Here is a 13,078-nt window from a genome sequence, read left to right as displayed (position 1 = left end):
CCTCGGAGCAAAACACGCAGGAAGCAGCCCCTGTATGTCACTACAATAAAAACAAGCACGTTCTCTGTGCTTGTTGGTCAAGCCCATCAGGATGGGGTTCTCTTTGGTTACAAACTGAAGGCAAAATTTCACATTAGCTAGTTTTAAAAGCCAGGCATCTAATCTGTGCTAGTTATCTGACCTCCTCCACAGTCGCTGCGGAGAAATGGGTATATCCCCAAATCAACCTAAATAGGTATCCAACAAAAATGGTTCTTCAGAGGCACTCACCTCCCTGCATGGCCCACAAGGAGCACCTGCTGTGATTAGAGGAGCTCAGATCTCCAGCTTCTAGACAGCTACAGCTGGGTGAGACAAATCCCACCTGAAATCTCATGCTGATATTTTATGAGTTGCTCTCAGAGCTGCATTACACACTGGTTTGGCAGCCTTCAACCAGTGCCAACAATTTCTAAAGACCAGACTGGAAAACAGTGCTGAGGCTACAGTGAACCAGACTGCTTGCCTAGAGCAACAACATAGATAAATATTATAACAATTTTATCCATCATACAAACACAAATGTCCAAAATGTTAAAGCTGGTCTGTCTAGATGTATGTCCTGTCTCCCCATGAATTGAATGAAAGGCATAAATTTATTTAAACACAGTTTCTAATCCAGTTCCCCCCACCTAATAATACTCACGAATGCAATGTGTCTGTGGATTGCCAAAGTAATTTTCCTCACATTCATCACAACGTCTCCCACTGTAGCCTGGCTTGCATGGACACTGGCCTGTAAACTGTAACGAAAGCTCAGGATTAAATAACTGCCCACAAAGTAGACTGACTGAATATAGATATTCTTTTTTCTTTGCTTTATGACCTATATAATAATACACCTATAAGAGGGCTGTTGTGGTACTACCTTTGCAAAAGGTAAAACAACATAGTTTATATATTTTTTTCATGAGATTCCCAGCTACTTACAGTTATCTTCTTAAAGGTTGTTAAGAACAAAATAGATTCTGAGACATGGCTTTAATTTACTAATAAGAAAGAGTTTGAATGTTTCAGTCTAGAGATGATCTTCAAGAACTCATCATCTGACCATTATCTGATTGATTTTTCCCTCTGCAATTAGCAAAACAGATTAATTTCTTAATTGATCCGGAGCAAAGTACTGATCTTTACACTCCAAGTTTTAACTATCTATCACTGTAACTAAAATCTTGAGGATACATTACGTATATTGTTCTAGATTTATTTTGGAATTCAGCTACTAAATTGTACCAAAATGTACCAACTCCCAACTACCATAGACTTGTATTTTCAGGGAGTAAGACAGAAATAAGCACCCTTGTTTATGAGAGCATCCTGACCACGTCATGTCAAGATGCCACCATCCCAGTTCCCGGAGATGGGCATCATTTTCTTGCCTGGTTACACTGGTGACCTTGGGAATTCTTGGGACTGCAGCCGCAGGGCTGACATCCTCTGCCATGTGCCACGTGCCAGTATCCAGGGGCGCACTGGTCGCAGGTCATGCCCAGCACGTGGGGCAGGCAGGGACAGGCCCCCGTGGCCGGGTGGCACACGCAGGGCTCGCTGCCAGCCGGGCACGCGGCAGGGCTCACACCGGCAGCATTGCACCTGCATCCTGCAAAGAGAGGGACAATCACTACAGCAGATGCTAACACACACAGCCAGGGGACAATCAGATGGTAGAGGAGGTCTACGTTATAGCTTCCCTTCCAGTAAGCTTGGGTTTTTTTTTTTTTTTTTTTAATATCTCATGCATTTTGTTTATTCTACTATAGTATGGCTTTGAATTAACTTACTGTGAGCTTTTAATACAGGCACAAAAAATGAAGGCCTAGTGAATTTTGAATATTATTAGAAGGAAATGTTAAATATGCTGAACAAGGAGCTGATTTATCTCTATAAATCTACTATAGAGCATGGGAAATGCCAGTTAACTGTCAGCCAGCTGAGTTAAAGAGTCTGCCCTGAGATGAGACAAAGCTCTTGCTAAGCCATTTCTAACCAATATCATGCAAAAATGAGCAGGGAATGGGCTTCAACTGTGTTTTAGAGACCCCCCGGAGCAAGAGCTTCTTAAAACTATTTATTTTTTTCTGACCTGTAGAAATTAGAACCTCAGTCATCTTCATTCGTGAAAATAAGTCTTTGAAACTGCGAAACTGAAGAAACGTTACCTTGAATTTCCAATAACTTGGTATTGAACTTGAACCAAGGTTCAATAACTTGGTACATGAGCAGAGTGTCCCCATGTAGCCTGTTTAATTGCCTGAACAGTCTTTTTTTCTATCCATTTTATAAACACAACTGCTAAGTCTGGGAGCTCAGCAAGGGATCATCTGGTTAACTGAGCATTGCTCAGCTGGCACCAACTAGCAATATGGATAAACAATTATCTTCGATTTCTTTAATTTTGCCTCCTCCCTGAACGGGCTGAATGCACATTTGTTTTTCTAACAAACAGTGATTTCATTTCGCAGATGAGTGTTTCCTAGGAGGGAAATTCAATATAAGCTGTAGTGAGACTTGGATGACAGTGATGGAATTTAACAGATGCTGTATTAACAGTTATTTGTATCACTGGATAGAAATGCATTTGCTGCTCTCAGATGCATATTTGCCCTGTTGGCCTCCTTTGGCTGTGCTGGCTCAAAAGACTAACTTCTCCCTGTAGCCTAATTTCATTAAATCTTTTCCTGGTGGTAACATGCAGCTGCAAGGTGTTGCTTACTCACTTCGACAGTCCTGATGGAGAGCAGAGCCGAAATATCCCGGTTTGCAGAGCTGGCAGTTTGCTCCATGGGTGTTGTGTAAACACTTGGTGCATTCTCCAGTGACCCTGTCGCAGGATTCGGGGTCTGTCACGTCAATGTTGTTGTTGCAGGAACATGGCACACACTCAGCCCCAGGGTTTCCTGGATTTCTGTAGAACCCACTAGGACACTCGTCGCACTGATTGCCTGTCAGTAAGGAAGGTAAAAACACTTGCTGGCTGACGGGAATTCAAATGGAAAGTATAATTTTTAATAATACTGTTAATGGAATTAGACTGTTCAAACACACATTTCCAACGTTTGACACTGTTGTGCTTTAATCCTACAATCAGTTAAGGTTCTTTCTTTCACACTGCAAGCTGACGGAAACTTTTCTTTTTTTCCCAAGGAAATCCTTTCATTGGGAGTTAATAGCCTCAGAAAACACCTCTGAACATCTTTCTTTCCCAGTAAAATCCTTCCAAAAGTGGTAATAAGTGCTGGATCATCCTGCAAGACCTTCCCTGTGGCCTTGAGGCCTACAAGGGCATGGAAGGTGAGGGATGCCCTTTCCTGGAGCAGATCCATCCCACTGGATGATCCTCCATGAGGTCAGATGAGTTCTGGGGTGTTTGCTGGCTCTCACATGCTGTGTCCTAACTCACTGGCACTACCTACATCTGCAGCAGTCCCAGAGCCCTCCCTGGTGAGAGCTGCTCCCTCTGTGCCTCTTGGGGACACACTGGTGTCACTGGCATCTTGTCCACTGGCGCATCCTCTGCCAAGGACTGTCAGCTCCTTCGTCCCACATCCCAGGTACCACCAGAGCCTTTCCCAGTCTCTGATGACCCTGGAGCCACAGAGGTGCCTCAGAGCCTCACCAGGAGCCATCAGGAGCAAGAAAGTCCAGAACTGAGCACACTGGTAGTTTTTAAGCACAGATGTCCCTTGGGCAAATAACAACAAGAAAAATTTCGGCCCTATCGCAATTACTCAAGCACAATCCCCTCAAAATAACCTGACCTAAGGAAAGATGATAGCATTGGCTCATATTTTAGTTTATTAAGGTTTCCCAGAACAACTTCATGCCTTCTAAACATCTCACTCTAAAAGCGGCCAATACTGGAGCCCATTTTTGCAAAGCTGGACACGTGCAATAGTTTCATCTAGGAATAAACACTTCAGACTAATTACTGACTTCAGCATATCCACACAGGTGAATTATATATTTAAAATCATTATTTATTTTATTATCATTATCTCAGCATTTCTGAGCAGAGGATGGTAAGTTTTCTGCCTTGCCTTAATGTTAATATAACAAAAACCAAACCTTATTTTGCTTTGTACCTGAGTATCCCTTGATACAATTGCAGACTAATTGTGAAGTCTGGGAGTCCTGGTAACAGGAATGTGCAAAATATCTCCCGCTTGTAGGTGCCTCTGGGCACATGCAAGGGCGGCAGGGCTCTCTTTGGACAGGATTTCCATAGTAGCCATCCATGCACCTGCCAAACAGGTAAGACAGAGCAATGTGAATCCATAAACGCATCTTTCAGTCCCTGCTGGGGAATCAACTTACATATATTTATAATTGATTTAACAGTCTTGGTCCTTGTAAGGTTAGTCCTCCTAAATGAATATCCAGCTCCAAATATGCTCAAAAATGTAGCAGCAGAGGTGCATCCTCCAAATCTAGCAATAAGATAAATTTACATTTGCTCTTCAAGCAATATTACTGAAGACTTTCATCTACTTTGGAATAAATTTCATCTAAATGGCAATGCAGATATCACATCATACACGCTCGGTACAAATAGCTAAAAGCTGCAGTGTAAAAATCCTTCCTATTCACCTATCACATATACATATTCACTATACATATTCATACATTTGTTTTTCATTCTGTATAAAGAGTATACTCAACTATGTATAAAAGAGTGGTTGAAATGACATTAGAAAACCCTGGTGCAAATCAATATTCCCATGGCAAATGCTGCATACAAGTATTGCCTATCTGTTGAACCCAGCCATGTAGGCAATGTTGAACCCAGGCAGGACGGCTTCTGAAGCAGCTCCTTCAGCCTTTAGCCTGTTTTATAGTGGCAAATGGGACCACAATTCTGTATATTTATATAATCGTGACTCAAATACGTGGCTAATCCATGATATTTGCCCTGGGGCCTGGAGCAAATGTGAAGTTACAGGGCAAAAACTGTCTTGCTCTTCCATTTTTAATTTATTTGCCACATACAAGCAATACAGCCACAGGGTCTATTGTCCAAGAGTGTCACAAGAAAAATTCAATGGGTTTCATGGGAAAATTCTCTTAGTAGTGAATTGCAAAGTACAAAACAGCCAAACTAAACTAATGAATTATCAGCTAATGAATTTTATTCTGACATCTGCTCTCTGATACTGCTGCCAGAACAAAAGAGGAACACTGTTTAAATGGAGCTGGAAATATGTGGGAAAAGTCATTTACTGGTCACAGGGAAGTGATACAAACCAGCAAAGAGGGCATGTTTGTTTAAGTTCCTCAGAGATCATTATAAGTATTAAAGGCAGGTATTTGGTACTAGCTTAGCCTCTTGGCTATGTGAAAACTGGCAGAAGTCGATCTTACACGTGGCACTTTACACAGGTCTCCAAAGATATACTTGGACACCTTGCACAACTTGCACCAGGAGCCTGGCACACTATTCTGCACACACCGTGCCCCAAATCCTGCAGGAACAGCTAAGATGGCCCAGCACCTTAAAACTCACACATTCCAAACCAGTATGTACCTGACATTCAGTAGTAAGGCCAAGTGTAACCCTAGTTTTACATTTTCAGTTAAGGTCATTAATGCGTTCATGGGGACTTAGGTGGGCGCTGATGGCTGAAGCTGGGCTGGCCCCTGGCAAAACACATCTGAAAGACCCACCAGGGTTGGTGTGAGCACCACCACCTACCTGTCGCAGCGGCTTCCAGCCGTAAAGCCTCCGCAGTTGAGACACGCTCCTGTGACGGGGTGGCAAAGCTCCGCGTGGCCGTGGCACGAGCACGGGCGGCAGGCGGGGAAGCCGAAATAGCCGGGAAGGCAGCGGCTGCAGCGCTGGCCCGCGACCTCCGGCCGGCAGGAGCACTGCCCCGTCGCCTGGTCGCACAGGCCGCTCAGCGAGCCCCGCGGGTGGCATTCGCACGCTGCAAGACACCAAGGGCAACGCTGCACCCCGAGCGCCGCCCCACTGGCGCCGCGGGCGCCTCCGCCCTGAGGGCTCCCAGGGTGGGCAAATTGGTTAAGTCTGTGGGAATGTTTTGTACATGGCTTGGCACAAAGCGAAGGATTCCAAGTCCTGAAAGCTCTGGTGTGAGTGAAGAATCACAGAATCACAGAGTGGTTGAGGTTGGAAGGGACCTCTAGAGATCATCCAGTCCAACCCCCTGCTCCAGCAGGGACACCCAGAGCACGGGGCACAGGGCGGCATCCAGGCGCCTTTGGAAGATCTCCAGAGAAGGAGACTCCACAGCCTCCCTGGGCAGCCTGGGCCAGGGCTCGGGCACCCTCACACCAAACAAGTTCTTCCTCACATGCACATGGAGCTGCCTGGGTTTCAACTTGCACCCACTGCCCCTTGTCCCGTTGCTGGCTACCACCAAGAAGAGTTTGGCCCCATCTTCTTTACATAGAGCAGGTACTGAAAGCTATGCACTGAAATACAGTCCTTTGAAATTAAATAGTTTGCAAATCTAAGGCAAGAGTGACAAATCTCGTGAGAAGTTTTGTGCTCAGTCCTCCAGCCAGGAAGGACTGGCCACCAACCCTTCTACTCCATTCCTACGTCCCCAGCAAATGCCGGGAAGTGCAGAGCAACAGAGAACTGGCTAGGAGAGAGATCCCAAAAGCTGAGGTGAAGTTTCCTGGGTGGGCAGAGCCACTGCCAAGTACTCACGGTAGCAGCCATGGAAGCCGAAGCCGTAGCTCCCCGGCGCGCACGTGTCGCAGCAGCGGCCCACGACATTAGCTTTGCACTGGCACCGGCCCCCGAGTTCCGTGCAGGAGGCACCCAGCGCCCCTTGGGGACTGCACTTGCAGGCTGCCAACAGGGAAGTGAGGCACAACAGGTTTAGTTAGGACAAAACAAAGCGAATGAGTGTGGCTGTTCTTGTGCACTTGAGGTTATACACTTAAAAACGGGAAGGAAAGAGCTTGACTACTTCACATCAGGAGTTCATTAATGACTCCTGATGTCATTTGATATATTTGTATGTGCAAATATATTTGTATGGGTTATGTGATATATTTGTATGTGCAATGATGGTGTGTCAGGCACCAGCACAAGTCTCAGTGTTGGAGGTGTCACAACAAGGCCTCGGCGTCTCCTGGAGATAGGACAGGAAAGGATATATCAAAATGTAGATCCAAATAAGAGATAACCCAAAGTCCAGAGCTGTTTGATGTTGGTCTGCAGCTAGCACCAGTGCTGGATGTAATCTGAATGCAAAACTTAGTCAGCACTCGTGTATGAAGCCTGCTGCTTCTGGACACCTTGGACTCTCATGGCACAGAGCTGCCTCCCCCTTGCAGGGCACTCAGGGTGCTGTCTCCTTGTGGATTCCAAGTGCACTGCTGCCTCCAGGAACCACAATCCCAAATTCTCCCCTGATTAGGGTCTCTAAAATAAAACTTCATTTCACAGGATTCTAATTCTATAAAGCCAGGGTGCACAGAGAGAATCACATCACTATGGGGATGAGGCAAATAAGGAGTCAGCATAAGATAAACGAGGGGCCCTCTGTGGCTGTGTAGTCATGACCATACTGCATGATGTAGAGTGAGCAATTGTTCTAAAAATAGACAAAACCCATCAGAAACCTAGCAGAAGCCTAGAAGAAATCTAGCAGGAGATATCAAGTCCATTGGAGGCAAGACTCCTACAAGGAGCTGGCTCTCCATGTTGCCCAGAATGGCACCTCCTCTTAGAGGAAGTCCAAAGAAGCCCCACAGCTACATGTCCAACATAGGAGAAGCCCACTTAGCTGCTGAGCCACAAGCTGTCTTTCCGCAAGTGGGTCCACTGGGAAACCCACCAGTGGGTCCCTGGGATTGCCCGGGGCTCAAACCCACCTGTCTGCCCACTGGTAAGGTTTACTTGGTCAGTCTCTTCAAGTAAATAAGCTTGTCCTGCCTTACCCCTCCTGCCCAATAAACATCCTGCCCTCGCATCCAGCTGGCTGTGGCCGTGTCTGTGGCTGAGGGCTTAGCAGTTCCTGTGCCAGTTTGGGGCAACCAGCCAGTGCTCACGGAACAGCTGACACTTAGGTCCTTCCGTTCTGGTCGCCTGGTAAAGCAGCATCTGGTTGCAATGTCCTTTGGAAAACACCCCCGCACACTGCCATGATTCCTGTCTCTCTGCTCCACAAAGCCTGGCCTGGTGGTGACTTACCACCAAGGGACACGTGCCAACGGAAAGCTGTTTGCAGCACGTTTGGGGTTCAGCAGGCCACCTTTTGCATGCTCTTACACACCGTGTGCTGATGAGCTTCACAAACTTCATTGCCACCGGGTGAAAGCTCAAAATATGCTACACAGCCAAGGTAAAACCAGCAATGGTGCAAAATAACCCTGTGCCCAGGTTGCTGCTTACCGACGGCTCCGTTATGGATGCGCGCCGAGAGGCTCGCTATGAGCCGCGCGCACGCGGCCGGCAGGAGCTCTGCGCCGACCTCGGCGGCAGCTTCAACACAGTGGTACTGCTGGTACTCCTCTAAATCTTCTTTACTGCACAAGTTCTCCACGGAGCCGATTCTGGGAATAAGTCCAAGCTTTGGCATTAAGACAGAAAAGAAAATATTTATGCTTAGATATGCTGAAGACCAGAGTTTCCCACATGCTGTTCCTGGGCTCTGCATTGCACGGATGGAAGCCTTGAGCACCTCGGTTTTAAATCTGTGCTGGTCAGTCATCTAAATTCATATTTATTTGAAAGTTCTCAACATTCCCTGAGTTCTTCAAATAAAAGAGGCTGTATATAAAAAAATCCAGTTATAATAAGACCTCAAATGTATGCATGGAACTTTTGCTGTTAAGAGATGCCATATTGATGACTTTGAAAGCAGTATCTGGCAAAAATGTTGTATTACTGAGACAGAGAAAAATCAACTGAAGACTCTGTGTCCAAGTACGGCCCACCCTTGCCAAGCTCACTTCTACAGAGATAACTGGAGGAATGGATTTTTAAAGCTTTCAAAGGTCTCAAGAGTAGGACCCAACACTAACATTGAGTCCATGAGTTCTTGGAAAATTGGGGAATGCCTGGATGTGATTCCAGAGAAACTGCAGATATGATTTTGTTTTCGGGGCCCATCTGTAAACACAGCCATCATTTTTTTTAATTAAAATTTGAGAAATTACACAGATTAAAAAAAAAAAAAACACTATAGATAGATAAAGCACTGCATTAATGGCTATCTTTAACCAYAGCATCTTAACAGTGTCTGAGGAACATACTCATAATAAATAAGCATTAAATAGAGGAATATCTTCTAGCTAACTATTAACATATGCCACACCTGATGAGGTGCTGTGGTGTTGCTCCATAAAAATTAAAGCACAAAATCCCTTCTCTCCATACAAAAACATATAAACCCAGGACAAACAGAGAGAAGCATATGCTTACTTCTCTGAATTTCTGATAAAGAAAATTTATAAATGTTTTTAAATAGTTTGAATGATTGTATATAAAAAAAAAAAAGAAAACAGGTACAAATACAGCTTAAAGGGAAACGTGACAGAATTACTTACTGAATCGATCAAGATGAATGATTTAACATTTGGGTCAGGGGCAGATGGCTGAGAAAAATAAACATCCACAAGATATTCTGTTCCTGGCTCCAAACAGACTGGCTTTTGTAGAAGAGCAAGTCTGTTTAGTGGAAATAAAGCACAGTTAAGGCCACTTAAGGCCCATAAATTTATGGGGTGTCATGAGCTGCCCCTCCTCTGCTGAAGAGCAGCAAGGCCCTTCCCTGCCCACGTCCTGCTGCATCTCCCAAGCAAGCCCTGCTGCAGGATGCCCTGTGCTTCCCAAACACATCCCAGCTTGCAGGCKCCGGTGTCACTGCCTTTGGGAAAGCCACACGACTTCTGCCTGCTGAAGTTAAACTGAAATCCGCAGCTTTTGGGCTTGCAGTTCAGCATTCACACTAGCCGTTTCCTACTGCTGTTTGATGAAGACTGCAGGAAGTCCTCTCAGCTCCTTTCTATTCTTTCCATGGGTGCAAACTGAAATCTGTTTTTGAAAACAGGCTAGGACAATGCCTTTACATCAACATTCCCCTTCTATACAGAAATAGCTTTTATTGGCTTTTTGCCAAAGCAACAACCAACCCCAGAAGAACCTAAGGCCTCTCTCCTTGCTTTGACAAACCTCTGCCAGGCCAAGGATGGAAGCATCAGATTCTTGGGCTACATGGGGTTGTGGTGTGGCAGCAAGAGGAAAGGCCATGTTTCTAGCATCATGTGTGTTTCTGGTATTCTAATATTCTCCACATCTACTGCTCTGCAGTGCTTCAGTAAAAGATTTGCTCGCAGAATATTAGAGGTGTAAGGGCTGGTGTTAAGTATAAGAGGTGTATAGGCAGACCTTTTCACTGCAGGGAGAGCCAGTGCATGTGAGTCCTGTGAAGTGGCCTTGTTTTTGCAGCGTTGACTTGACAAAATACCATTGGGTTGAATGGTAACTCTTGCTAGCCAGTCTTCCAAGGACTATAAGCAAAGGAAAGAAAAGATAATTTTTCACAGATGAAAACAACCTTTGCTCTTTGTCAGTGTTACCGAAACCGAGTGACAGCACATTGCAGTGAGAAAACACATTTTGTTCTTTACAAGATTTTTTTTTAAGAAAAGCTTTTTTATGAGAAATGCACTGTATTTGCTATGGCTAATGCACGTGGAGTAATGGAAATGACACCAGCCAGTGTAAAGAAAACAGGTCTGTTAAAGTCAAGTGAGATCGTTCTCTTTGTAGGACAGTTGTGTCCCAGAGAAACCATTCATTATGTACCTCCACTCACACCTTATAAAGACTAACAAGCATAAAAGACTTTGTAACAGAAGTCTTTAAAATCCAACTATTTTCTCTAATTCTTACATAGAAAAATCAGATCCTCCTACTGCAAAATTATTGAGTGTCTGTTTTCACATTTTAAGTCCATGGATTTTTTGTTTGCCTCAAAATGATGGGAAAACAGCTGAATACAGTAGGCAGAATGACCATYAGCTCAAATGCCATGATTACCCCAGGGAGCTAGGATGGGAATGCAYATGGAATGCACAGATACTGGTAAAGATAAATCAAATCTCTTGCATGTGTTTTTGAACACACGGGTTMAGTCTCAGATTTAACTGGATCTGTATTAACAGATTTTCCTAGATGTGTCTTCCCCATTGAGAAATTTTGTCCAGGCAGAAAACAAGATTTTGGCTATTTTCCTACAACGTTCATACATCTCCAGCCCAGCTGGAGCAAGCAGGAAGCTGGATGTCTGCAAAAGTCTTGGGCAAATGTCCATGGTGTATACACGGATCAGTCCACTCCTGCATGCACAAACATTCCTGCTTAGGAAATCCCAGCTAGAAATTTGGGATAGCCATCTAAAAGGAGCTGGATTTTGCATGTGTCTGCTTTGTGTGCAARATCCAGTCCAAGCAGAGATAAGAGATCAGAAATCAGAAGATAAAACCTTAGCTGATGGCTAGAAAACMTCCATCATTCTTTATTTTTTTTAAGATTAAAGTGGAAAGCGTTAAGGAGATTGGCAGAGGGCCTGTTATTTCTCCCTTGATAAGGATGAAAAGGCAAAGAATTTTAACTTTAAACACAAGCCAGGCCACATTGCTGGTAAAACAGGCCCTGAGCAGAGACTTCACCAGTACCTCCGGCTCGTAGCGGACGAGGATATCGAAGTCCATAGCGAAGGGAATGTTGTTGATGGTAAATCTCAGTCCAGCTCCCCTGGAAACCCGGGCAAAGCCGGGTCCTGTCCACGTGACGGGTCTGCCAGGCCTGGGCTGCCTGAAAACCACATCCACAGCGGAATCCTGCCCCAGCTGAGCCGTGCCCTGCCAAGACACACTGGCGTTTTCACCAAAAACAGTCACATTTTGAAAATACCAACACAGAAAAAGAAGAAAGGAAGGATTTTTTTGCCATGTAGTTATTTGTTTCAGCCATTAATCAGCCTAGTTTTCTAAATATACTCTAGATTTACACTCTTAACTCTCAAGTGTGGGAAGATTAGGGTCACTTAGACAGAAAAACTTCCCAGACCTTTAAAACAACAGCAGTGAGAGTGACTGGACTAACCCATCAATCTCTGTATATTTGGCATCTTCAAGTGTTCACAGCGAAAACCTTAAAAGGAGTAAATTTGATTTTGCATGTGGCGAGATTTTTCATTGCGAGCATTTGTATCTGTGGAAAATAATTTCCMCTCGGAAATACCAGAAATGTATTCAAATGTAATTTAAAATACTGATAGCTCTATTTAGAAAGTGCATGTGCTTGAGCCTACACATGTACAGACACATAAATTTTCTCAGCAGAAGTAACAAGATTAAAAGAAAAAAAGGGTTTAAAGATATTTCTGTTTTAGAATTAAGGATGGGCATATTTTTCAGTGCARCTTACATTCCATAAATATCAATACTTAAAATGACAAAGCTGACAACATTTAAGTATAGTAGGTATGTAAGCGTCTAAGCACAGCTTTGACATTGAAAACATCCTTCACACACACAAAAATGTTTTGTTTTCATGGGGCCCCTTCCCTTCTAAACAGTTAGTTGAATCTGGCTCTACAAACTGAAGTAGCAGAGCAAAATAAGCCTGCCCTGTGTGAATTATATAACATCCAGCCCAATTGCATACCAAAAATTGATTTCATTTGTAGCAGGACTGTAATGGCTGGAACTGTGAATTCCATATGCTCAGATGCTGCTGGTTTAATCTGTTTCCTTGCGCAACTTTCTCTTGCAAATTTGTATTTTAATATTTGGCATAATCTTTTGTTTAAGKAACTATTGCAGCTCCAGTTTACCTCTTCCAATCCTGCTTTTCTTACACTTCGTTTCTTGCTTCTCTTTAAAACAATCTTTCCRTTTTCTATTGTGAACTCGTATCCTTGCTTTTGGAAATAGATGTCACACCTTGGAAGAGTTGTTGGTTTAACCTAAAAAACAAAAGCAATGAGAGAGGGGGGCAGCACTGTCTGAACTATACTGAAGGGTAAGGAGTTAAGCCAAAATCACTGTTCATTAA

At 44.2% G+C, this 13,078-nt stretch overlaps 1 protein-coding gene across 1 annotated transcript in view; it reads right to left on the bottom strand.

The window, feature by feature from the left end:
• The window catches only part of LAMB4 (laminin subunit beta 4), a 44,469-nt gene that overhangs the window by 14,146 nt on the left and 17,245 nt on the right, over nt 1–13,078 (bottom strand). The window contains exons 14-24 of the mRNA XM_026046388.1: nt 12,858–12,989; nt 11,695–11,880; nt 10,403–10,524; nt 9,562–9,682; nt 8,405–8,582; nt 6,710–6,853; nt 5,729–5,960; nt 4,122–4,279; nt 2,757–2,981; nt 1,419–1,639; nt 686–782 (exon numbers count right to left, since the gene is read on the bottom strand). Of these exons, the coding sequence (XP_025902173.1) occupies nt 686–782; nt 1,419–1,639; nt 2,757–2,981; nt 4,122–4,279; nt 5,729–5,960; nt 6,710–6,853; nt 8,405–8,582; nt 9,562–9,682; nt 10,403–10,524; nt 11,695–11,880; nt 12,858–12,989 (1,816 nt within the window). The remainder of the gene's footprint in view (nt 1–685; nt 783–1,418; nt 1,640–2,756; nt 2,982–4,121; nt 4,280–5,728; nt 5,961–6,709; nt 6,854–8,404; nt 8,583–9,561; nt 9,683–10,402; nt 10,525–11,694; nt 11,881–12,857; nt 12,990–13,078) is intronic.

Source organism: Nothoprocta perdicaria, unplaced genomic scaffold (assembly GCF_003342845.1).
Source record: "Nothoprocta perdicaria isolate Ctin4 unplaced genomic scaffold, notPer1 scaffold_44, whole genome shotgun sequence".
Taxonomy (NCBI): domain Eukaryota; kingdom Metazoa; phylum Chordata; class Aves; order Tinamiformes; family Tinamidae; genus Nothoprocta; species Nothoprocta perdicaria.
The sequence above is the reverse complement of the archived record's forward strand: the minus strand, read 5'-3'. Positions and strand labels throughout refer to the sequence as shown.